Source organism: Acomys minous (genome assembly GCF_964271855.1).
Source record: "Acomys minous genome assembly, chromosome: 2".
Classification (NCBI taxonomy): Eukaryota; Metazoa; Chordata; class Mammalia; order Rodentia; family Muridae; genus Acomys; species Acomys minous.
In genome coordinates this window covers 22,210,390-22,237,506 of record NC_140484.1, presented here as the reverse complement: position 1 = coordinate 22,237,506, position 27,117 = coordinate 22,210,390, and the positions used below count along the sequence as shown (strand labels likewise).

The 27,117-nt window shown below is 42.4% G+C and overlaps 1 protein-coding gene across 8 annotated transcripts in view; it reads right to left on the bottom strand.

The window, feature by feature from the left end:
* LOC311588617 (protein FRA10AC1 homolog) overlaps positions 1–27,117 on the bottom strand; it is a gene marked incomplete at its 5' end in the record, with an annotated part of 68,521 nt that overhangs the window by 24,212 nt on the left and 17,192 nt on the right. Inside the window, 8 exons of one of the 8 annotated variants that reach the window (XM_084766474.1) lie at positions 1,610–1,694; positions 2,650–2,733; positions 3,886–3,962; positions 6,318–6,363; positions 6,489–6,584; positions 10,219–10,295; positions 11,697–11,780; positions 12,482–12,687. In XM_084766474.1, coding sequence (XP_084622600.1) covers positions 1,610–1,694; positions 2,650–2,733; positions 3,886–3,962; positions 6,318–6,363; positions 6,489–6,584; positions 10,219–10,295 — 465 coding nt within the window. Of the gene's footprint in view, positions 1–1,609; positions 1,695–2,649; positions 2,734–3,885; positions 3,963–6,317; positions 6,364–6,488; positions 6,585–10,154; positions 10,296–11,254; positions 11,277–11,696; positions 11,781–12,481; positions 12,688–13,307; positions 13,330–27,117 lie in introns of those variants that run through there. The other 7 variants (XM_084766475.1, XM_084766477.1, XM_084766473.1 and 4 more) reach the window with 7 other exon arrangements.

Sequence of the window (27,117 nt, the reverse complement as noted above, 5' to 3'; positions counted from 1 at the left end):
CTCTAACCCTCAGGCTTACAGTTTTGAGGGGAGTTGGGGCTAGGATGGAAGCCAGCAAGCCACGGAGACCCTCCTATCTCTGACCACATCCAGGCTGATACTGCAGAGGTAGAGAGGGATGTGCACATGCATGTGTGCATGCATTCCTGCATGTGTGCATGTGTACATATGCCTGGCTTATTATATGTGTGCTGAGATCCAAGCTCTGGTCCTCAGGCCCTGAGGACTCCTCAGCAAGCACTTAAAATTATTTTTAAGAATAATTTATTCATATTACATCCTGATTGTTACCCCCTCACTCTTATCCTCCCGTTGCCACACTTCCTCCCTCTTCCACTCTATTGCCCTCCCCTCACATCTGACCCCAGCCTATCAGGTCTCATTAGCCCCTCCTCAGGCTCTCAGCAAGCACTCTTAACCACTGAGCCATCTTTCCAGCTCCCTGATTCTAGGAATACTTTTTAAACAGAAACTTTAAGCACTTTTATTTGTGTACACCTGTTCTCCTAAGCTGGACTACAGCTTCTCTCCCCCCGCCCCCCACCTCTCTTTTAAGACAGGGTCTCCCTCAAACTTACTATGCAGCCTAGGCTGGCTTTGAACTCATAATCCTGCCACTGCTGGGATTACAATCCTACTCCATCACACTCAATGAGACTAAAGTTTTTTCAGAAGGGTAGTCACTGTACAGAGTGTCCAGTCTAATTTCAATAATACTGGAATGTGCCATAAAAAAAAACAGCTATTTTGTCACATGACTCTAGAAAGAAGGTGTTTTAGACTCGGTTTGCAATGCAGTAACTGCAAGTAGCCCCAGCTGTTGTGGTGATTCCAGATTCGTTATGACAGTTAGCTGGTGAAGACAAATGCTATCCAACAGCATCCGCAACGAACTTGTAAGAAACTGACAAGCCTCTGGGCTACAGCAACCACACAGGTTTCTAACAGGATTACGAAAAGCAATTGTCAATCCTGTCTGTGCAGAACCAGAAAGCAATTCGCAAACTAAAGTCACTAAAGGGAGCAAACGAAGTGAAAGAGAACTACTTCGAGTGTCTATAGCTGTTAAAAAAGGTGAGTATTCTCTCATTCCTTTTGACGTTTCCAATTGAGATCAACCATCCTTGAACTACCGTCTCTAGTTCCCATGGAAGTTGAACTAGGAATGAAAATAGCTTTAATATTAACTAAAGATGTAAAGTGGAAATGGGAATCTGCCATTTCTAATTAGCACTGACTGAAAGTTAATTTTACCAAAATAGAAATATGTAATAAAAGTGCGTCAATCTATGAAAAAACTATTGATTTCAAATGAGACATCATTCTGTAGTGTTTAATCACTAGAGGCTCAAGATGAGAGCCAGATGGAATCCAGTTGCCAACTGTGTGCAATTTTAGACCTTATGGCTGATCTGACAAACACAAAGCACCCCATCCTTCATAAATTCCACAGACCCTCTGCGAACCCCATGACCTTAGCAATCAAGCAGTCAAAGTGCAAGATAACAGATTCAAACCAATGACATGGAAGAATAGTGTGGGTCATGCTAGTTAATAAAAATACTGTACTTGAACAAGAGATCCAGCTATAAATATTCATAGGGCATACCTTATTTTCTTTATATCTACTGAGATCGGCTATGCAGTATTCTTTGAATAATTTATCATAGTATTTCTTTGCAAGTCTCTTCTCCCTAAATCCATAAAAAGTATGTATTATTCATTCAGAAATCTAACCATAGTTTGCTACTTGGAAGCAATATCAAATAGGTAACATATACGATATAAATATTAATGTTAAAAGAGGTCTAATACAGACAGATGTGCTGACTGTCTAGATGTGAACTGCTAATGATGCTCTCAGAAACTGAAGGACTTAGAGAAACGAGAAGGAGAATTATCTTCATTTATTATCCTTAGTGATGTCTGGACTTTGAAAATCACTTTCATGTATTTCTTTTTCCCAAAGTATTCAAAACATTTTATAAGAAACATACAATAGCTTATAAGAAAACCAACAATAGCATAATTATTTTTGAAGATTAGGTCAAACAATTTGAAGTTAATTAAAATTGTCAAAGATTACCCAAGGAAGCAAACCAGAATCAAGAATCCTAGATGCTTAAGTTTCTATTCTTGACTCAGAAACTAAATGCCTTGGAAAAATGACAACTAAGACTACATATACTGGGGCTGGAAAGAAGGCTCCGTGGCTAGGAGCATGCGCTGTTCAGCTCCCAGCACCCATGCTCGGTTGCTTACGACCACTGCAACTCCAAACTGGGCAATCTGACGCCCTTTTCTGGCCTCTATGGGTTCCTACACACACACACACACACACACACACACACACACACACACACACACACACATTCACACTCATATATATAAATAAAAATAGTAACATCTTAAAAGAGAAAACAGAATAAGAAAGACAAGACTAAAACATCTGCTTCATTGGATGCTAATAACTAAAATTACCAAGCCATTGGAGTGGCAAGACAGCCTCATCAGTAAAGGCTCCTGCCGCCAATCCTGATGACCTGAGCTTGAGCTTGAGACATGGTGCAACAGGAGAACCAATCTTTCAGGTTGTTCTCTGACCTCTACATATACACACAAAATAAATAAACAACGTAGTAAAATTACCAAGTCATATCTGCTTCGTCCTCCTCATTCCATAGGAATCTATGATTTTCTCGTATAACATCCAGATCTGTCTTATCATTCTCCCTACAAAATAAAAAATTTAATTTAGTATAAAAATAAAATTAGTCAGATTTAGGCTAAATAGTGCTGAAATTTTTGAAAACTTGAGTGAAATATAAGTAAAAGTACAGTTCTATTTGGACATTTTTATATAAAACAACTATTTCAATATTTTCAGAAGCTACTTAAGAAAAAGAACGGAGCAAGTTCAGTAGAGAAACAAATCCATTCATCTCTAAGGTTGTCTAATTGTACAAATGGTGCTCTGTAGCTAAATAGACTGAGGAAATGCGAATGGAAACAAGTTTCAGAATAGATCCAAGCAATGTTACACCATTTTAGTAGTTCCCTGGGAACACCAATAGAGGAAGAAGAAAAATAAGGATGCTCAGTTTGGAAATAGAATAGACATTTGAGCAGTATGGGCTCAGTGAATAGTGAAGATAAAGTTGGGATAGCTCACATAATGCTACAGTCCTTAGGGCCCTACCTACTCAAAAATTAAGTAAGAAGGAAATCCATGCAAGACCAGCAGCCTCAACACAGGAAGAATGATCATATGTGAGAAATTCCAGAGCAAAGTTTCCTGTTTGCCTTAATTTTTAAAAATAATGTTTTCACTTTTTTGAGATTATAAATATGATTAGATCTTTTCTACCACCAACTCCTCTCACATACCTTCCTTCAAATTCATGGCCACTTTTTCAATTGTTATTCACACACACACACATACACACACGCACACATGCACAAGCACGTGCACATGCATGTAATTACTGATTGCTTCCCTCCTTTGGATACTTGCATGGCACTTTCTGGTACCATGAAAGGTAGCCTTTAGAAAGGAGGCTTTCGGATAGGGTCCAGCTCGGGTCAGCTGAATCCTGTGTCTAAGTGTCTGGTGTCCTCAGCAGTGGGGACTTACCTTCAACCTCTAGGGAGCAACCACGGGCAGCAGCAGTAGCCTATAATGTTTAGGGAGTCTCTTGGATATTGCCTTACTTTTGCAGACATTAGACAAGAACATTCCTCACACCAACTGTTATTTCCAGCATCATACCTGGTTCAATAGATGAGGAAGCTATCTGAGGCCTGTTGCCAAGGAGTTTACAACAGAGAGCCTAGAAAATCATCCACACTTGCCCTACCATCTTATGCAAACTTCACAATACTTACCCCAGCCGCTTAAAGTCCTCTCTTTTGCCACCATAGTACAAAATGTAGTCATTTACAAGCTTTGTGTGCCTTTGATACTGAAATGCAAAGCATTAAGGATTTTTGTAACTGTTCAGAAGTTGCCCCATTGCAATATACCACTAAATGAAAAGAAAGCACGGCATGAATCTATCTACCATGTTTACATGTGCCAGTCAGGAGGGACAGCTGTCCAATAGACTTTCACTCTCTGCTGAAAACATTTCAAGCATGTTTGCAATGTCTGGAATGTTTGGAATCGTTTTCATGCATACTTCATTCTCGTGATAAAATGTGTAACTATCAGGGGAAGGATGGAGCTTCCTGTTCTGTTTCTAGACTGCACATCACTTTATTCTCTCATCCAGCCTAATACCCATAAGATTAGAAATAACGAAACTGTGGCTTATAAGTTAAAGGTAAAAATTAGACTTTATCTTCCATTGTTATACAATGTAATAATTAATGATAAAGTAAATAAAAATAAGATATAATATTTATAAAATTAAATCCCACCAGCACTAAGATTTCAAAAACAAAAGGCAACCATAAGCAGTGAGAGGGGCAGGTGTGGTGGCTGACATCTACAACAGCTGCACTCAGGAGGCTGAGGTGGGAGGAGCGACAAGAGTTCCTCAGCGTGAGACAGAGCCTCAAAAAGAAAAGAAATGAAATAAATAAATCACAGCAAATTTTAAACTTTCTTTTAATATTCAAAGAATTCATACGACCATGTACATTTTCATGCAGAATAACAAGATATATGTATATTTAATGTTCGTTTTAAAACCTTGGCAGCATTCTCCATACTCAAGCACGTGCAAACTGAGCTGTCTCAGCTTTTGTGACTGCATCCATAAAGACAGAGTGACTTCACTGATCATCCTGTATTCTAATAGAATACTTAATGAAAACATGAAATTGATGGGGAGGCAGCCCAAACACCTTGCGTTGGGTTCAAACTCTCCAACTATCGCTAAATGGGCATGCTATTAGAGTGGCTCATTTTCTCCAAGGAGCTATATGACCAATTCTGCAGGCTTTGCGGCTCAATGGTCTCTGCTGTCACTCCTCAGCACTGCTAGTATGACATGAGACAGTCATGGACAACAGGCAGGGCTGTGGTCAACACAACTTCTCCTTGAGCAAAACCATGGCAGTGGAAGCTTGGCTTCCAGGAGACAGAGTAGACAAGGACATGTCCCTCCCTATTCCTTAAACTAACAACTCCAACTCCGGGCATTATATATAAAACAAATACAAGCCTGTAAAAGGTGGTGATTAAACGGCACAGCTGAACTAAATTTCCCAGGCTTCCTTTTTGCCTCATCTATCCCAGACTTGGAGGAAAGGCTAGCAACTTGAAAACACTAATAGACACAGACTGAAACCATTACAGCTGGCTTCAGATTCAGAGATGTACCTGCCTCTGCCTCCTGAATGCTGGGAATGAAGGGCTGTGTCACCATACCTGGCAAGACCTTTACCATAATGACTACTCTACTGTAGCTAAACATATCCTCATAAAACCTGGGTCTTCTACCATCCATGCCAGAAAAGCAGCACCTACTTTTCATTCTCACTAACTGTCCTAACATGCTTAATGAAAGTGTCAGAGAAGGGAGAACATGTGTTTAGACATTTGTGGGAGATAAGACAATTAGGCTAAGCTTCCAATGGGTTAAAAAGTAAGAGAGATTAAAAAACAAACAAACAAACAAAAAAACAAACAAAAACCTAGGACACAATAACCTAAAGGAAAAGAATGACACAAATTGAGCCAAATGACTCTGGTGTGGGACTTCCTTTCCTCAACCCTGAGCTGGGAGCAAACAGTCAGAAACACCTCAGGTCTGTTTGGCCTCTCCTGTTCTTTAATATCCCGAGGTAGTGTGATGTCAGTGTAGTGGTACCACGACACAGCCTGAGTGACTTAGAGCTTAAGCAGTCTCCAGTCACACCTGAGGAATAGAGCGACAGCAGGCCTAGCGATGGCACGCAGACAGATTTGATTTTAAACCAGAAGTTTTGCAGAAAACTTAAAATAGCCAAAACCAGGTAGGAACGGAATAAATTAAAATAAAGAAGACAAGAACAGAAAAGGGAAATGCTGGAAGCCTGACAAGAACAGATTGCAACACTTGTACGTTTATAGACTTTTAAAAAGTCTATTTATAGACCACAACTAATATTTTTCATTGTTTTTACTTCTATATTTTTCCTATATATTAACAAAAGAGAATTATACCTGAAAATATAAATGTAAGTTTCTATATCAACAATTACTAGCCTGTAAAATAAAACTAGTCTACCAAACTTGATAAGATTTTGATTTTAAAAATTAGAAAACATGGTTAACAAGCATATTTTTACATACTCTATTAGTTATAAGAATAGGCCTATAAAAAGGATACAGCATCCATAGCTATGAGATGAAACCTTCTATTTCTTGCTTCTTCCCTGTTAAAAAAAAAAAGCTTAAGTAAATTCAAATGTCCATATTTTATTAGCATAATCAAATCCGCTTGTCCCAAGATTATAAAACAGCTTAAACCAAGGAATGTCGTAACACTAAGACACCAAACCTGTCCAGCAGCTCTGCAGCGACTTGCTTATGGGCCACCTTTCCATGTTTTTCTTTTTGAAATGGTTTTGTAAGCAGCAACTCATCTTCGATTGTCCTAGTGTATTAAAAAAAAATTATGAAGAGTTAATATTTTTTGAAGGATGCTACTTAATTCTTCACATGTTCGTGACTGCTCAGCAAGCATCCTACCAGCGGCCTGCACTGGCTGCGGCAGTCTGAAGGTGAAGTGCACCTGGCTGCGGCAGTCTGAGGGTGAAGTGCACCTGGCTGCGGCAGTCTGAAGGTGAAGTGCACTGGCTGCGGCAGTCTGAGGGTGAAGTGCACCTGGCTGCGGCAGTCTGAAGGTGAAGTGCACCTGGCTGCGGCAGTCTGAAGGTGAAGTGCACCTGGCTGCGGCAGTCTGAAGGTGAAGTGCACCTGGCTGCGGCAGTCTGAAGGTGAAGTGCACCTGGCTGCGGCAGTCTGAAGGTGAAGTGCACCTGGCTGCGGCAGTCTGAAGGTGAAGTGCACCTGGCTGCGGCAGTCTGAGGGTGAAGTGCACCTGGCTGCGGCAGTCTGAAGGTGAAGTGCACTGGCTGCGGCAGTCTGAGGGTGAAGTGCACTGGCTGCGGCAGTCTGAAGGTGAAGTGCACCTGGCTGCGGCAGTCTGAAGGTGAAGTGCACTGGCTGCGGCAGTCTGAAGGTGAAGTGCACTGGCTGCGGCAGTCTGAAGGTGAAGTGCACTGGCTGCGGCAGTCTGAGGGTGAAGTGCACTGGCTGCGGCAGTCTGAGGGTGAAGTGCACTGGCTGCGGCAGTCTGAAGGTGAAGTGCACTGGCTGCGGCAGTCTGAAGGTGAAGTGCACCTGGCTGCGGCAGTCTGAAGGTGAAGTGCACCTGGCTGCGGCAGTCTGAGGGTGAAGTGCACCTGGCTGCGGCAGTCTGAAGGTGAAGTGCACCTGGCTGCGGCAGTCTGAAGGTGAAGTGCACCTGGCTGCGGCAGTCTGAGGGTGAAGTGCACCTGGCTGCGGCAGTCTGAAGGTGAAGTGCACCTGGCTGCGGCAGTCTGAAGGTGAAGTGCACCTGGCTGCGGCAGTCTGAAGGTGAAGTGCACCTGGCTGCGGCAGTCTGAAGGTGAAGTGCACCTGGCTGCGGCAGTCTGAAGGTGAAGTGCACCTGGCTGCGGCAGTCTGAAGGTGAAGTGCACCTGGCTGCGGCAGTCTGAAGGTGAAGTGCACCTGGCTGCGGCAGTCTGAAGGTGAAGTGCACCTGGCTGCGGCAGTCTGAAGGTGAAGTGCACCTGGCTGCGGCAGTCTGAGGGTGAAGTGCACCTGGCTGCGGCAGTCTGAAGGTGAAGTGCACCTGGCTGCGGCAGTCTGAAGGTGAAGTGCACTGGGTCCCAGCTGCTGGTGCTGTTTTAGGAAGGCTGGATGAAATGGATCACTGCAGAAGGACTGGGGTTCTACAACACGGGCCTCGCTTTATAGCTGCTCTTGGCTTCCTGAGTGCTGGAACACTGTGCCCAGCTACCTCCAGGTGTGACCCACGACTGACTGCACCCCTTCTTATGTCCTGAGCCAAAATAAACATTTCAGTTTCTTCTTGTCAGGCACTGGGTCACAACCAGAGAAGTAACTAACATATCAGTTCAAAAAATTAAAGACTTAACTTTAAAAGATTCACTGATCTTTAATGAAACATTTTGGATTTTAATTTTATTTAATATTTATAAAATGGCTGGTTGTAACCAGCAAGGTTCCTAGTTCACTTCTTGACTCAATCATTTACCACCCTAATCTTATTATAAAGTTACTTATCCATAAAGTAGGAATAGTAAAGATTTAACATTTAAAAAATATGTAAAGTGGGGAGGCCTGGTGGCACTCAGAGGAAGGACAGCAGGCTTCCAAGAAGAGACTTGATACCCTATGAGCATATACAGAGGGAGGAGGTCCCCCTCAGTCACAGTTATAGGGGAGGGGAGTAAGGGGAAAATGGGAGGGAGGGAGGAACAGGAGGATACAAGGGATGAGATAACAATTTAGATGTAATATGAATAAATTAATAAAATATATTTTAAAAATAATAATGTGTTTACCACATCAGTACAATACTAGATAAAAATGTATGTGCACAATTAATACCATTCTTATATTGAAACTAAACATCATGTTGGGTTGAGTGGCAGAAAGGTCAGGGTCAATTTTGAGCCTATATTTAGTTCATTTCTTTCTTTAGTCATGAAAGTTGAAATTCAGAAATTTCCTGTTTGGAAAATGCTATGCATAAAATGGTATGACTGAACTTCACAGCCTAGTTTTCTCTTTTTATGAGATTAGACCACATAATTAATGAACAAGCTATATTCAGATCCTAATGTTAATGAGGCAGATCTTGATAATTACATGTAGTCTTATTTTAGATACCAGAATTATGACATTACTGAAATATATAGTAAATTAGTAGTATGAATCCAATATAGAAATTAGGAAGATAATTTAAAATTTTATTTTGAGTATTATGCTTTGCTTCTAATTAGTTACTGGCCCATAGGTCATACAGAGATAGGACTTTCTATGTGTATTTTTCTATAATGTGACTTTGTATTAGTGATAATAAAGAGTGCTATTTAAAAAAAATATGGAAAGAAAGCTTGACTTAGAGGACACAAATGGCCACCCTGAGTGGTATAGACAATAGGAACTCTAGGCCATAGTACCCAACTAAGTCTGCTCAGATTCTATTCTTAAAAGTATGTCTTTGAGGGAGGGTCCTTATGTAGCCCAGGCTGGCCCTGAACTCACTGTGTAACCAAGGAAAAGCCTGAACTCTGATGCCCCCGTGGCTACCTGTCAGGGGCATGTGACACTGTTCTTGGTTTTACACAGCACTGGGGACTGCCCAGGGACTGCATGTATCCTAGGCAAGCATTCCACCAATAGAACCCTCAGACCGGAAAGTAATATTTCTTAATGGAAATCTAGAAAACATATATTGTTATCGTATTTTATAATTATTACTCTTCTTTTTCTATTCAGGAAGACTGATGATCTTATAAAATGTTCAGTCCTAGTTAGCACATCTAACATATTGGTCTCACTGTGGAATAATAAACCAGTTTATCTGATTTCTGTTAGCATGTCTCAAACACACCTATGTTGATATATGACATGAAGTGTCTATACACGAAACGCTAAGACCAATGCCCCTAAGCACAGAAACCTGGTGAAGATGTAGCCTCCAGCTGGACACGGCAGCCCGTACCCGAATCCCAGCACTTGGGAAGCTAAGACAAGAAGATTGTGTTTAGGACAGCCTGGGCCGTATAAGGAATTCCAGGCCATAATGAAACTGTCTCAGAAAACAAAGATGACAACGAGAAAAGAATATGTCCTCCTTGTGACACCCAGGCTTTGTGTGCTAGAGGATCTTGGTCATGCCAATTCTGATTAAGCCCCTTTAAGCTGTGACATCTGCAGGCACAGTCTTAACAAATGGGGGAAAAAAAGAAAAACAAACAGAATGGAGAAATCTTTCCTTTTCCCTCCATTTTTCCAATAACCCCTTCACAACAAAACTTCATTTTTTCCCCCAAAACAACCTCCAAATTTAAATCCATTTATTATGGTGTAATGAATAAAACCTCACTTCCTACAATTGTTTCCATAAGCAAAGTCAATCTAAAACCTTTTAGTATCATTTACGTATACTTCATGTCCATCTGGAAAGAACATGATCAATAAAGACTTACTTCTTCTTCTTCTTGCTGGATTCTCCACCTTGCTCATCGTCACTAAAATCGGAGTCGTAGCCTCCATGCCCGTGCATCTGCAAAGAAGTATGCATTCAGCTGTGTAGACCCTGAGCTGCCAAATAGGCAGCAAACACAAGAGTGGGAATTAAGTGATCTTGAACAGCCACAGCTTTACCATATGGTAGACAGCTATCTGTCTGTGGGCTATGCAGTCATCTAAAACTTCCACTCCCTTTGAAATAACAAACTGATACTTCAGAAATGCGCAAATGTTTTCCCACCTTTAACTGCTATTAAGAGAACAAGGAAGTTAATCATCGCCTTTCCAGTGAAACTTAAGCCTGGAGGCTGCAAAGTGACTTTGATTAGAGTTGTGTACCCCCTAAAGATGGTTCCGTCATTAACAGCCCACAGGGGGAAAAAAATTTATAAAGCTGAGAAAGTATTGCCTAGCATTTGGGCTATACCCTTTACATGTGTAGCTTTGCCTAACTGTGCAAATGCCATTGTACTGTGATTATCTCCAGTAATAATTACCGTAACAAGCTGAACAGGTTCATAGGCTAGAAAGATCCTTGCTTTGCGGGTGTCAGTAGTGTGGTGTGTGGTGGCTGTACCACAGTGTAAGCATTACTCTGTGATGTCTGAACAATGAAGAATTGCAAGGAGGGGTATTTAAGTGTCTCTCTTATTATGCAAGGAATGACTATATTATGACATTGTAATAGGCATGGTGATTAGGACCTTACAAACAATGCTTACAGTTTCTCAAGTTAAAAACAGGTACGCACATTTTAGGAGTGAGAAGAGTCAAGGCAAAACCAAGTTTACAAAGCAAGTAGCTAAACTGATCTACTTGGTTTTTGTTCTTAGTTTTTCCGAGACAGTTTCTTGGTTGTCCTAGATGCGCTCTGTAGACCAGGCTGGCCTGGAACTTGCAGAGATCTGCCTGCCTCTGCCTCCCAGAGTGCTGGGATTACAGGCATGCCCCAGTTTCAACAGTCTCTTGGCAATATGATTAGGCACAACTTACCAGAATTAGTGTTTGTAAACAGTGCACTATTAACTGATTAAAAATTTCCCTTAATTTTTAAAACATCAGTTGAGGTTCCTTTTTTTTAAAATTACCTTACCCCTCAGTTTAGTCAGTTTTATTGTTTATTTCTAGATTGACATTCTTAAAGTTGCTGAAAAGCCTCAGCTTTCACTCAATTATGTCTGAAAAGGCATGATTGCAGCATCACCCAGGACTTGGAACACACACAAAGAGATGGCTTATTTCACTGTTGTATCCAGCAATATTCAACTCCCAGAGCTGAAAAGAGCCAGTCCAGGTCAAGTGATACTATTTTTAGCTTCAGTATTTGTGTCAGCAAGTGTACAGAACTTTGGAAACACATTAACAGGGGTATGGGTGTGTTATCATCTCTATAGCTCAAAGGAACCAGTCGGGGTAAAGTGACATTCACTTTAACCTTAGCAAGTGCAGCTAGGACAGACAATGCCTCCAGTCTTGACGACCTTCAGTGTGTCACTCCATCTCTTGGGACTTTGTTCATCTGTTAAATAAGGTAGCTATGTCAAACTGTTAATTTCTATGAGCCTCTGAGTATATAGCTCTCTTCCCTGTCCCACCAAATGCTGAGGACCACAGCCGCGCCTGGAGACAGAGGCTTGCGGGCCACAGTTTCCACCTTCCCTGGCTGGCATCTATCACTGCCTTGGACATCTAGACTTCACGCCCTTTGGCACATCTCAGCACAGCTGTTCAGATGACACTATCCTCTAATACTGTATCTTCACTTTCTTCCTGTTTTGATGGTGGAAAGCCGGAGTGTGGAGCCTGGAGACAAGCAGAATCCAAGGTCTGGTGCAGGAGTGCAGACCTCGCTGGAGTAAATGAGCGATCAAACTTAAAGGGCCTAGGAACGGTATCCGGTACAGCAAACCCTGTAAATATGAACTAGCAGATCATCTTGACTCCTCATCCCGGACCCACTTCCTTGCTCCGACTCCCCAATACTTTCCTCCTCTGACAGCTTCAACCATCCCATGAGCTATCTTAACTCAGCAAGGCTCACTAAAAATAGCTCACTCAAATCATACTATCGATCGACTGCAGTTAAGAAAAGCTAGATAATGGGGCATCTGCTGCCTGCGGAATCTGTCAAAATAAAAATTACAATCCTCTACCATGAGGAACCAGTTTCAAAGTCCTCTCTCTGACACCAAATACGCCCACGACCCTCCTTACACACACCCCTTCCCTTCTGCTCCTTTCTGTCTCGCAAGTTCACCCCAAGAGTCCTGGCCAGCTGCAGCGACGACCCACGGCCTCAGCGAGCCGCTGCAGGTCCGCGTCGGTCCTCTAGAGCCACGCAGGCACCGCAGCCAGCGCCACAGCCACCGCCCGCCGCACGCCTGTCCCTACGGGTACCGGCTGGGAGCAACTTCCGGCCCGGTTCAGAGGCGTGTTACAACTACAAGGCACCGTTCTCTGGCGCGGCGATCTTGTGCTGCAGCCATAATGGCTCGGGGGAAAACAATGACAACGGAAGAAAAAGCCCGGAGGAGGAAGCCGAGGCTGCCTGCTTTAATCCCTCATTTCCCTCCAGGGAATCCAACATATATTACGACGTGACACTGCCTGCAGCCCAGCCCAGCCCACGTCCTTCATTGGAAAATGTATCTTGCTATATAAAAAACCCTGCCTGTCACCTGCGGTCCTTTCTCTAGTAACCTTAGTAACGCCTCCACGGAACATCCTCGCCCGCTTGGCTCAGCTTCAGATCAGCCTTATCACCCTCCCTTCTTCCCCCACGAAAACAGTGCTCAAAATTAGAACAAAAATAGCTTCTCCGCGTTCCGCCACCCACACAATAGATACTGTTCCAAATGCAGTGCTGGCGGCTTGAAGAGATCAAATTGGTGAGGAAAGGAAGAAATGGGGAATGGAAAAGATTGCAGAGGGTCGCGGACTCTCTGGCAATAAGCGACCTAGCCCATGCGTAAAGGGCATCCAATATAGAATTTTAAAATAAATAAAGACAGGCAGGCAGGCAAAATTAAATTATTTAAAGCCCCACCAGGTTCTTCCTGCCTTGTGCTTGTCCTACACCGTGATGCCCGACTCCGCTATCCAATGGGTTCAGATCTTGTCCCCTGTCCCCGTGTCCCCACCTACCCTCACCTACCCCCACCCCCAGCAGCGGCGGTTATTCATCTCGTCCTCCACACCCAACACCGTGCCTTTGAAATCACCCGAGGTACTAAAACATTTGTTGTATAGACTAGTGTGCTTCTGGCTTTTACAGCGGCCCCATTTTAAGAAAAAAAAAAAAGACACTTAATACACATTCCTTTTTACATATTTTATCCTAAACAGTTAATAACAATATCCCTGTCAATGAGTTCAAGACTTTTTTCATTTCTGGCAATAAATTATAGATATACCCTGACTTACCCAGAGCAGTAAGTGTGATCTTGTTAATTCCATGATTATAAATTCATGTATTTCAAGATGCATTTGAACTATATGGTGGTAAAAACGTTTCCTTAAGAAACTGTAAACAACAGGAAGCCTCATGATTTAATATTATAACATATTGAGCTATTTTGTTAAGCAGTTATTTTGATAGATAACGAAAAACCAAATACTTTGTCCTTTTATTTACTAATAAGTCAAGAACATCTGTAGCCTATATGCAATTCCACTATAACAATATTTGCCATACATTAGCATTTGTGTTCCTTTTAAGCATATTTTATCTGTTGACTTCATTTTCGTTTTCCAACAACCCTGTGCTACTGGGGTGGACTTTGAGGTCTCAAAAGCCCAGAGGTCCAGTCTGTCTCTGTCTCTATCTCCTCCCTACCCACAATGCCATGCCTGTCTGCTGCCAGTCTCACTACCATTATGGTCATAAACTCACCCTGCAAAACTGTAAGCAAGTCCCCAGTTAAATGCTTTCTTTTATAAGTTACCATGTCCATGGTGCCTCCTCAGAGCAATAGAACTGTAAGATGCCATCTCTCCAACACTTGCTTTGTTTTCCGCATGCGGGAGATAGACACAGACAGATCTTGACTCTACAGGCCGAGGAGGGTTTGGAGCTTGGCAGTACTTTTTCCTTTCTACCCAGTTTAGCTCCTATCCCTCAGCTCATGATTCCATGGGCAGCAGCTTCTGATTTGGTATGCTTTTCCTTTTTCCATTCAATCAAAGGCTTTCATTTTTGCTTTGAAGTCAGCAGCCACTGGAGACGTTACATATAAAATATACACCATAGATAGAGCAAATAATCAGAATTTGAAACAACACAGGACAGAAAACCTACCTGGTGGAAAAAAAATCTTACGTAAGCAGTTACAGTTCAATATTAAAAGACACAAACACGCAGGAGGTACTTGCTCTGGGCAGGGCAGTCATTAGGATTAGATATGTAAAAAACAAAAACAAGCCGGGCATGGTGGCACAAGGCTTTAATCCCAGCACTCGGAGGCAGAGGCAGGTGGATTGCTATATATTCAAGGCCAGCTTGGTCTACAAAATGAGTCCAGGACAGCCAAGGCTATACAGAGAAACCCTGTCTCTAAAAACCAATAAAGAAAAGAAAAGAGAGAGAGAGAGACAGAGAGAGAGAGAGAGAGAGAGAGAGAGAGAGAGAGAACTCCATTACCTTGAAATCTGGCTAGTTAGAAAGACAGAATATAAAAACTAATAAAATTAATTATTCTATCATATTCCATAAGTATATGTCATATGGAAACATATGGGTCCTAGGCTTTAAGATGTGTTATCAATGATTACAAAAAGATAAATGTGTGTTGATGTTACATACCTCAAAGGAACACACTGCTATGGTAGATATGAGATAATGTCAAGAGATGGATGATGATGACGGTAAAAATATCAAGTCGTATTTTTAATGCACATTCTCCTGATACTTGATGAACATATTTCATTTTCCAAAAACAGTCATATGAGTACTTTTTCATTAAAAATGATACAGCACTGATACTTCTCCATGGTAACTTGATATCTACGGTCCCTACCTCGGATGTCAGTGCTGCATAGAAATGATGCTGAAAGGCCTTCTGAAGCTGAGTTGTCACAGATGATGCAGCCTCTGCCTGACCCATTCTGTCTCCTTGCTGTCAGACCTGAGCCCTCTTCACTCAGTTCCACCCACAATGCAGATTTATGCAAATTAAATGTTGCTTCAAGCAACCAACTTTTGGGATGGTACGCGCTATATGTTATAAATTGAAATTCCCAGGAAAAACAAGAGAAGCCAACCCATGTTAATCATTCTACAAGGTTGATTGACTTGACCAACAACCATTTCAATTTATGAAGAGGCAAAATGTTGCTGATCCAGCGCCAAATATTTTGGGTTATTTTTAACCCTCTAAATAACTAGCCATGTGTTACTCACCTGTGTGTGACATAAAATCTTTTTTTTTCCCCCGAGACAGGGTTTCTCTGTGTACCTTGGCTGTCCTGGACTCCCTTTGTAGACCAGGCTGGCCTTGAACTCACAGAGATCCGCCTGCCTCTGCCTCCTGAGTGCTGGGATTAAAGGCATGAGCCACCACGCCTAGCTGTGACATAAAATCTTATAAGATCCATGTGAAGATTAGATAAATCCTTTAGAAAAGTACAAACAGTCTCCTACCTTTCACCAGCCCATGGTGAAGAATGGCATCAGATGGCATCTGAGGCCTGTAGCAGAGATTTTTCCCATTTGGCTGTAACCCATCTACCTGATGTTATCACCTGTGTTTGTCAAGGTATGGTGGTGTGTGTGTGTGTGTGTGTGTATATATATATATATATTATGTATATATATGTAGATAGATAGATAGATCGATAGATAGATGAGAGAGAGAAAGAATGACTCTGTGTGTGTGTGTGTGTGTGTGTGTGTGTGTGTGTGTGTGTGTAAGGAGGTGATTTGTTTGAATGGCGTACAGGCTGTGGTCCAGCTGGCCCAACAATGGCCACCATCCAAGGAACGTTTCAAGAATCCAGTAGTTGTTCAGCTCATAAGGCTAGATGTCTCAGTATACTCTGGAACCTCAGTGAAGGCTTGGCCTTGCAAAGCAATCAGGAAAGAGCACAAGCTTTCTTCTTCCAAGTCCTTTATATAGGCTGCCAGCTAAAGGTGGATCTTCCCACCTCGGAAGATCTAAATTAAAAGGGATCTTCCCATTTCCAATTAAGAAAAAATATCCCTCACAGATGTACCAAGCCATTTGAGTTTTAGTTAACTTCAGATGTAGCCAAGTTGACAACCAAGCACGCCCGTCATACCACCAATGTATCTGAAAGCTCCTTGATTTATGACTTTCTTTACAATAAAGCTTCATGAAACTGTTCCCACATTGTAACATAGTGTTTGAGTTAGCCTAAATCTGTCTTCCCAGGGCATGGTTAGCCTTATTCAGTTCTAGAATAGACTCTGTTAGTCCCTGTGAGGTCACAGCTATGTTTTTTTGTTTTTTTGTTTTTTAATGCCAGCAACACCAACAAATCGTCCAAACTATCTGCTATCTCAGTGCTCACTGCAATGGATGACACTCACCCAGGCCTCATATTCACTTCTTCCTGTATCCTGAATCCCTTCCTGTTTGCCTGCATAACCCCTTCTTATCCTCCCAACATCAGCATAGATAAAAGAAAAGCTTTTCATAACCAAACTGGCCTGGTGAGATTACCATAACCCACAATTCACTCTCACTAGCTACTGCTTACAAATATATACAACAACGATTTATCCCAGTCTCCACCACTGAGCTGTGAGTTCCACAAGAGTAGGACCACACCTCTCCTTTGCAACCCTCAGTACCCAGCACAATGCCAGACAACCAATTGTTCTAAACATTTGTTGATGGGTTAGAGATGACTCCGAGGGTTAAGCACATGCCTTGTAAGCATGAGAGCCTGAATTTAAACCCCCAGAATCCACATAAAAAGAGAAGCATTGTGGTGTACCCCTGTAATCTCAGCAATGGGGAGAAAGAAGGCAAAATCCGTGAATTCCTGGGGGCGTTCATACCAAACTAACCTACCTGGCAAAGTTCTGGGCCAAGAGGTGCACTGTCTCAATGAAAGGTAGAAGGCATCTGAGGACCAACATCTGGGGTGTCCTCTGATCTGCACATACATGCTGTCACACCCGTAGGTTCACACCCCACAAAAGTGAACATAGATACACATTAAAAATATTAAACAATCAAATTACTATCATCCCTATTTTACAGACAAGGAAGCCGATTTAGAGAAACTAACTTTCCCAGAGTCATGAGGAAGTACACGGGCACAAATCCAACTGACTCTGAGTTGCATGCTAGTGTCTAATATATCTGCTGCCTTTCAATAAGGCCATGGCAGTTTTGGTACTTGGGAAGATTAGGAACTATGTTTTATGGAGAAAAGTAACCAGATAACTTGAAAATGGGATTAGTAAACTGTGGAAAAGACTTTAGATGAAACCACAGTTTACTAATGTGAACTTAGTGAAACCACAGGTAATTTAAATGTAGCTCTTAAATAATAATAAAAGATACCAGAAGATGCACAATTGTCAAGACAGTGGACTTTCAGTAAAAGACTGGAGACAGAAATATCTATGAGTTGTTTAGGGAAACATGAGGAATCACTTCATCAGGAGTGGAATTTAAAGGAGTAGTGAGGGAAAGGCCACAGAAGGGCCTCTAGGGCAGATCTAGAATGTTCTTGAATACTGGGGCTTTGGCACTTGGCCAATGATAAAGGAGACATAAAATACAGATGGTAATTTGGATGGACAGGGATGTGAGAAGCAGCTTAGATGTTGCAATTATAGGGTTCAGGGTCATTCCTGGCACATAGTAAGGTTTAATAATTGTTCACTGTTGTGCCAGATGTGGTGGCACACACCTTTAATCCCAGCACTCGGGAGGCAGAGGCAGGTGGATCTCTGTGAGTTTGAAGCCAACCTGGTCTACAAAGTGAAGCAAGAATCTAGGACAGCCAAGGCTACACAGAGAAATCCTGTCTCAAATAAGCATACAAACAAACAAAGCTGACTGTTGCTTTGAAAAGGAGACACTATGTACATCATCCCTTTAATAGAATGCAGAAAGGCAGGAATGGTTGGAGGCAGGAGGGGCAGTGGGGAGTTCATCGAAACAGATGGCAGGCAGTGTTAGGAACTGAGAAAAAAATTAATAGTTGAAGGAATACATGGTAGAAGTTGTGGCTAATTAAGTGTACAGGATGAAGGATGGAAGAATGAAAGTGCTTCTAAGGCTGGAAAGACTGCAGGTTCATAAGCATTCCAATGGAACCCAAGAGGGTAACTGAAAAAAAATTTTTTTTTTCTTGGAGAAGTAATACATTTGCTTTGGAAGGAATTGGAAACTCTAACAAAGCACACAAAAAGATTAAAGTACCTCTTCTGTGAAAAACTTTGATATTTTCATACTAAGGCATTATCTGCCTCTTTATTCTTTTCTAAAGATCTTTAATTCATTTTGATTGTATATGCGTGAGTGTTTTGCTTGCATGGATGTATATACATCACATGCATGCAGTGCCAATGGAGGCCAGAAGATGGCGTCGGAATCCCTGGAGCTGGAGCTACAGGCCGCTGTGATCTGCCTGGTGAGTACCGAGAACCAAACCGAGAGACCCTGCAAGAGCACTCCCTGCTCTTTACCACGGAACCATGTCTCCAGCCTGTCTGTTTGTGGAGCTCTTCTCTCCTCGCCGCTGTCTCTCCTGCCAACATAATAACATCACTGTTTCTCCCCCCTCAAAAGCTTCTCTGACTTCAGAGTCAGCTAGAACTTCCCTGGAGTCTGGCTCCTGCCACTCGCAAGCTAGGCAGCTCTGGGCAAATTATCTCCTTACCTATAAAATAGGATGATATCAGTATCCATGTTACTTGGATTGATGGAAATCTAGAAGGAAGTGATTCCGATAAAATGACGCCTTGTTCATAATGACTATAGTAAGTGCTGCTTGAGAAGAGAATCCAAACGCAAACAGAGAATAAGTTTAACTATCAACCACTTCTCAAGTACACCTCAGATCAATACATATACACAGTCTGAGGTCAACAACATGGGATTAAATACGGTCTGTTTGATAAATCGTTTTGGCTCAGCTGAATAAAATAATACTGTGTGAGACTTTTTCTGGAGAAACACGATATTCATCCCCGCTACTCATTCCGGATAGGGGACCAACAACAGACCAAAGTGGCTACACCATCACAGTCCAGCTCAGTGAACTAGTGAGTTTATTGGAGTCACTTAGAGGAGCAAGATGAGGATTACTTACAGGCACACAGACAACCCAAATGCACCTGCACGTACAAAAGCTCACCCCAGCCTAGGTGGTGACTCAGGAAAGCAACAACTCCTGAGCTCTCTTCCACTCACAAGCTAGGCATCAACTTACAGGCAGCTCAGGAGCTCAGAGTTCCTCCTCCTCAGCAGCATATAACCTTGAGGAGGGAGAGGCCTTGTAAACCTGGTAGGTTTCAGGGACTTACTGAGACTTGGGAGTTGTTTACTGCCAGAATCTTAACAAGTATTCCTTCAGAACTTACAGAGACTTAAGGAGTTTCCTTCCAGGCTGGAATATTTCAGTTCAAAGGAAATTGGGGCTGGAGAGATGGCTCAGTGGTTGAGAATGCACATGGCTCCTACAATGGATCTGAGTTCAGGTCCTAGCACCTACATCAGGTAATGGCCAACTGCTCCAAGGGTTCCAGTGCCCCTTTCTGGCCTTCTCCAGTACTTGCCCCACATGGACATACCAGCACATGTATATACATAATTAAAATGAAAATAAATCCTTAAAAATAAGAAGAAATAGTTGCTGCACACCATATGGTTTAAAAAGTTAAGCTGGATTCCTACCTTACGCCATACACAAGTCAGTTTTAAATAAAACAGGAAAACAGCTTCACGGTATTTTTAAATATTTTTCTGAGAGCCAGACTTTCTTAAATAGCGTGCATAAGGAAACATAAATAAGTTAAGACTTCTGTTCACTTGAAAGATTTTTATTAAGAAAATGAAAAGTTAAGTTACATAGTGGGAGGAAAAGTCTGATATATGTACATATGGTTTATTTTCATCTTAATTATTTATACGCATGTATGAGTACACGTATGTGGGAACAGATGTTGAAGGAGGCCAGAGGGGGGCACTGGAACCCTGGGAGCTGTAGTTATAGGCAGTTGGCTGCTGCCTGATGTAGGTGCTGGGAACTGAACTCAGGTGCATTATAGTGTGTGTGTGTGTGTGTGTGTGTGTGTGTGTATACACACATATACCTATACCTATGTATGAGTATGTATACATAGACAATAAATGAAAGAACTGTAATAATAGGGCCTGTAAAGACAGCTTAGAGGCTAAAAGTACTTGTTGCTCTTGCAGAGAACCCAGGTTTGATTTCCAGTGCCCACGTGTCAGCTCACAACCACCCGTAATCCCGGTTCTGAGGATCCAAATGCCCTCTTCCGACTCCATGGGCACTTCACATACATCATGTACATACATTAATGCAGGTAAAACGCCTGTGCAGATAAAAATAAAAATAAATACATTTATTTTAAACACGTTGAAAAATGTATTACACTAAAAGTAGTGGAAAAAATGAAAAAAAGACTTGAAGGATTCATCCACAGAAGGCATCCCTTGCCAATGCATACACAGCAAAGCACAGACCTTCAATGTTACTGGACAAGTGCAGACAAGTGCAGTCAGAGCACGTGATTGCACCCTGGAGTGGCCTGGTGACGGTGAAGATGTGCTTGGACCTTAGCTTCTACATGCTGGTGCTGAGGCTTGGGAAAGGTGCTGAGTAACACTGACTAATGTTGACTATATATACCAATGCTTCATTTATCTGACTCTTTAGTAGCAAAATGTTCATATTCACCGAAAGACCAATATTCATAGCAAATCTATTAGTAAGGAAAAGCTAGGAGCAACCCAAATTAAAGTAGTTGAATACATTTTGGGTTAAGTGCACAGTAGAATACTATGCAGCAAAAATCTTGAACAAACTACAACTAAATAGAACCGTGTAGATGGATCTTCAAGAGCAGAAGCAAACAAATGTGACGCTTATGTAAAGAATACATATGTTAATTAGCTACATCTAGTCCTTTCACACTCTAAATATATTTCAAAGCAATATGCTGTGCAGGTAAGTAGACAAAATTTTATCCAGCAGTTTGACAAAAGCAAGTGAATGTACCAGTCTTGCTATAAGTCATTGGTGGTGGGGGGGGGGGGGTCTAGAGAAAAAGACTAGAAAGGGAAGAAGAAATCATGAGATGTGTGCTTTGAAAATGGGAGTGGTCTCTCCAAGACTGGTGTTCATGATGGGTGGCTCCTTTACAGCTATGATTTATGTACATCCATGTATATTTGTTGTAGCCAGTGAAAATTTTATGTTAATATATGCTTATATACAGAAGATAATAACATGTAATATATGTACATATACATGTATGTGTATAGCTGTGTCTGTGGCTCTTAGAAACTTTAATTGTAAATGAAAATTTTGTCAGAGCAATTTCAAGCATGAGTAAACAGATTGGAAAGTGGATAGGAAGCACTCAGTGTGGCCTCAGAAATGTCCTGTAGGTACCAAGACTGAGCAGGGGCGGGGGCTCTGTGAGTGCCGAGAAGACACAGCCAGCACCCAGAGGACCTTGAACTTGGCATTAGCGGCTTGTACTTCACAAGCCCAGATCTTGAAGGTACGTCCACAGTAAAGCTCGGCCCTTGGATAGAGGAAAAGAATGCAATCAGATCTTTTGCCAGCTGGCCAAAGGTCATGCATTCACTCATGTAAAAGCCTGGAGGACGCTGCCAATTGGGCTGGGGTGAGTAAATGCCGTGATTTGAATATGTACCGGGAAACGATGCAGAGACAGCCGTATACCAACTAGCTAAATGAATTGGTTTTTGTTTTTAGGTTTCATCCCAGGAGACGATGGTAGAGACACACTGTCTATAAGACCCTTCTGTGAGGCAGTAGTGATTGCGGAACTTTGTGATCTAGAGATAGGGGGCTACTTAATGGCACCGATGAGATAGAAGGCAGAGCTCAGGAGCTCTAAATACCACTAGAAAATTGATGTGCTGAGTTTTGTCATATGATATCCAGGCTATGAAGACTTCAAGCCTCACCCAGAAACTGCTCTGGCAAAAGGCTAGTGTGGGGGATGAACAGGGATGTGTACTGTGTCCCTAGACCAAAGGCTGACTAGGGTGGGGGCTCTGATCATCGCTCTCCTATGAGTGCAGCACAGTCACAGGCTATACAGCACCTTATGGTGAGCGAGGAAGCTATGGAAACACTATGCCGTATCCCAAGAGAAGGGAAACCATCAACAATTCAGATATCAAAGACTTCATGTTCAAAATGTTTAAACTTCAAGAATTAAGCCTATGTTAGAAGTTAAGGTGAGGTTGCGACCAAAAGAAAAAAAAAGAGTATGGAAATGTTCCCGCAGGCCTCCCATACCCACCAATGACTCTCAACAGCCTCTCCTGGTGTATAGAAGACAGCTAGAAGTAGGAGGTGACCAAAGCATGCATCTTCACATTTTATGAGCTCTAAGTTGGTCTTTGGGCAGTGTACTTGTACAAATAAATATGTCCAGGCAAGTGGTTAAGGACACAGAAGACCTTAATTTAATGATATCAAGTCTTCGTGAGATGAGTCAGCATAAACACTATGCAATTTCCCCCAACTGGTATCCCAACTAACAAAGTCTATGAAAGCAAATTCCCTTTGGCTCATTGCGCAAGGAGGAAATAGCTGGCTTCGGGAAATGGAGAGTGCTGCAGGAAGCGTGAGTGACTGAATAGGTCAGGTGAATACTGATGAGTAGAAAGGACACACGGAGCCTCTGCTTCTCTTCACTTAGACTGTATAAAATCAACAGCATCCGAAGTAATAGCTGTTTTCATAAGTATTTAATAGCATGCTTCACTGTCTAGGATATTGTTAACTAGTTTAGAAGACAAAAAATACATATACACCAGAATTGCTGGAGCAATCCACATTTTAAGAAAAGTTAGAAATCTGGATTTTTTTTTTGATTCAACATTTCTTGATATTGACTACTCTTGATATCAATATTCTTGGTATGGACTTTTAACCAAAAGTTTAAAAAAAAATCAAAGGCAACCCCTTTGGGAACTGAACACTAATGTGAGATGAGTTCTGTGCATAGGCTACAACCCTCCTTCCAAAGGGCAAATCCATTGCTTTCAGTCCTGGGCTGGGCCTTCAGGGTAGACTTCAAAGCAGAGTATAAGATAGGATTCTGATAAGTCAAACCTGGGAACTCCTTCAATGGAAGAATCAAAGGTCTTAGGCTTAACAGATAAGAGCACTGGCTGCTCTTTCAGAGGACCCAGGTTCAATTCCCCGCACCCACATGGCAGCTCACCACTGTCTGTGACTTAAGTTCTAGGTATTCTGAAGCCTCTTCTTCCTATACACTGATGTGGTACACAGGTATGTGTGTAGGCAAAACACCTACACATAAAATAAAATAAAATATTTAAAAAGTAAACATTTTAAGCATTCAAGAAAAAGAAGGTGGTTCTCAAGCCCTGGACCAAAGCCTGTGCTGCCTCAGCAGATAAAATTGTCCCCCAACTGAGTTCACATCTCAGAGGATCCTGACAATGTGTGCGTTTAGCTGCATTCGTTGACACTGGAGAACAGTGCAAGAGTTAAAGGATTTTTTTTTCTTGTGTTCTGGAAAACAGCTTTCTGAAAAGAACCTCTCTTTCCCATTTGACTTAAATAAGACAACAAAAAGGCTGGGAGAGTAATCTAGATTGTCAACTTGGCTGGATTAAAACATGTGTTTGGGTGTCAATTCGACAAGGGATGGCCAAGTGGTAGTTAACCTTGTTTGTCAGTTTGACGTAGGAGACAAATCTGAGGATATGTCTGTCATAACACCATACCTAGTGTCCCTTCTTCCTCTGAGTCTATGGCATCTGAGGACCCTGCTTCTTGAGACTAGAGGTGGACCATCTGCACATGATGTGTCTCTCTAATCCAGAACTGAGCTCCAGACCCACATCTTTACCCCTACACATATCTCCCTGCAGCTGCCTCCAACTTCATGTCAAGACAGAAACTGGTACCAGGAACTTGGGGTTTTGCTGTGACACACCTGACTGTGTTGTTTAGGGGCGGGGTTGTTGAAAGACTTTGGAACTTTGGTAAGCTGTTCTATGGTCCCTTGGAAGACAGAGTGCTGAGAGAAATGCAGATGACTGAGGCTTGGCTGCGACTTTCCAGAGGAGCATTTGAGAGTCGCCTAAAGACTCTAGCTTTGAGCATTGCAGATCTGAATTGCAGATTTGTGGTTCTGGTTGGCTGGAGCTAAAGAATTGGCTGTGATTAACAAGGTACCAGAAGCGCTCAAGTGAAACCTTTGCTTTGTTTCACACACACTATCATCATCTAAGAGGAGGAAACCTCCTTGAGAAAAACGCCTCTGGTTGTAGGATCTAGTTGTAAGAGAGCCTGTAGGGCAACTCCTTATTTAGTGATTACGGTGGAAGAACAGGCCTACTATGGGTGGCTTGTGGTCCTGGGTGCTATGAGAAAGCAGGCTGGGGGCTGAGTGGTAGTGGTGCATATCTTTAATCCCAGCACTCAGGAGGCAGAGGCAGGCAGATCTCTCTCTCTGTGAGTCTGAGGCCTACAGAATTTTGGTCTACAGGGAAATTTCCAGGACAACCAGGAAGACGAGGCTTTTATAGCTCAGGGGTAGGGGCTCCCAAATTGGAGATTTGGTGGGCAAAATAGGCAGGGTTACAGGGACAGAACATCATAACAGGTTAGTCCTAAGGATCTCCTTAAACAAAGACGTGATTGCAAGGTGGTCGTAACAGCAGGTAGTCATAGCAAGGTAGCCAGAACAACCCTTTTGAAACAAAGGTAGGGTTACAAAATGGTCACAATAACGTTTTGAGAGAAAGATATGATTGCCATTCCTGGGACAGGCAGTACAGAACCATTTGTAGTGAAGGTTACAGATGGGACACAGCCCAATCCTTGAGAAACAGATTTGATCATAAATGGGAAGGAACCTAGTTTGTCTTTACTATGAGATGGCTTTTAAGCCTACGATGGAGGCAGGCTGGCTCTTCACTGGCAGGTGTGAAAGGTATTTCATTTTAGTTTTTGATTATCATGTGACCAATGACACTGAGCACATTATTGAAATCATCCTGAAGGAGAACTGACACTGTAGAGAAGTGAATGCACGCCCCAATGGGATTGGAATTTCCCCAGGAATTTTGTGCTGGAACGAGGAAAATGCCGGAGTCTATTGCTAGCCAGAGAGGAGGGATTTGGCTTGTCAGGCTAACTTGCCAGAGACCACCTTGGTGGAGAAGCTTATTAAGACAATGGTGAACGGAGGAACCGGGACTCAACCAGAACCACTTAGCTATGCATATCTCTTGTTCTCTATTTAAACCTAAACCTCACCTCAGGACCCCAAGATGGCCCTTAGGCGTGGGCCACTGGTCCTCTGTGGTTGTTTCTCTTCTCTCATTACTAACTGGCTGTAGGAGCTGGGTGGTGGAACCTAGTTTGTTAGGGGTGCCCAGGTGTCACCAAACAGTATGGTATCCCCTGCTGGCTTTACGGTCTTGTTGAGAAATTGATTTTAAAACAGAATCAGGAGGAGGCTCACGGCACAAGTTTCTTAGTGTTTGAGAGAAAAACAAGGCAGGCAATCCGTAAACCTCAGCAGCTCTGGAGAGGAAGAAGGTGAGAAGAGGAAAAGAAAAAAAAGAAAAAGGCACCCTTTTTTGAGTCAGGGCCCGAATGACCCAGCTTGCTCAGCAAGGGCAAGCAGCTAGATGGCAGATGAGGAGACGGCCTTCAGTGAAAGAGTGAGGAAGCCCACAATGTAAGGAAACACATATTCGGGCTTTCAGCCAATTAAAATAAATCAGGGGAGAGAGACAGAGAGACAGAGAGACAGAGACACAGAGACACAGAGACACAGAGACAGAGACAGAGACACAGAGACAGACAGAGAGATAAATCTGAGTTCAGAGGGCCCCATTCCAGGCTTCGTGTTCTTCATCCAAGGAGTTCACCAGGGACACAGGGTTAGAGATAGAAATAGACAAGAGAGAAAACACTCCTGAGGCCAGGGGTGGCTGGAATCCTGAGGGGAAAAACAAAACAAAGCGGTGGGCCAGGAGGTGTGCATCTCTTTATAGTACATTTGCACAGCAGCCATCTCTCTGGTTCATATGTCAAGGGCTTTTCTCCAGCCCGATGTTAGTCATGGGAAGCCAGGTGCGGAAAGGCTTCCGTTCATCCTCTGCTAGCTTGCTTCTTTCCTTTGTCCTTCCTCCCCTGCCAGGAGAGCTTAGGTTTTGACCTAAGGACTCTGGTAACATTCTCGTGTGCTTATGTATTTTCTTTGGAGAGCTGTCCAGTTAATACCTTTGACATTTTTAATGGGTTTTTGCCACTGCTACTGTTGGTATTGTTTATTCTGGACACATAATTCTAGACATGATTTGCATGCATTTCCTTCCATTTTGTAGGAGGACTTTCAGTTTTCTTGATAGCACCTGTTGTTGCCCAAAACACTTGATTTTCATGAAGCTCAAATTAAAACAAAATATTCTTAAGAAACTAAAATGTTGACTCATGTACAAATATGAAACTAATGGCTCAGAGGTTTTATTTCACTGCCTAACAAAGCAATCAGTAAAATGTAACTGCTCAAAGGAGAATTCTAAGAGCACGCGTAGACAGTCAGGAAAGCTACAGTTCATTCAGACCTTGATTTAAAAAAAAAAAAAAGCTGGTTG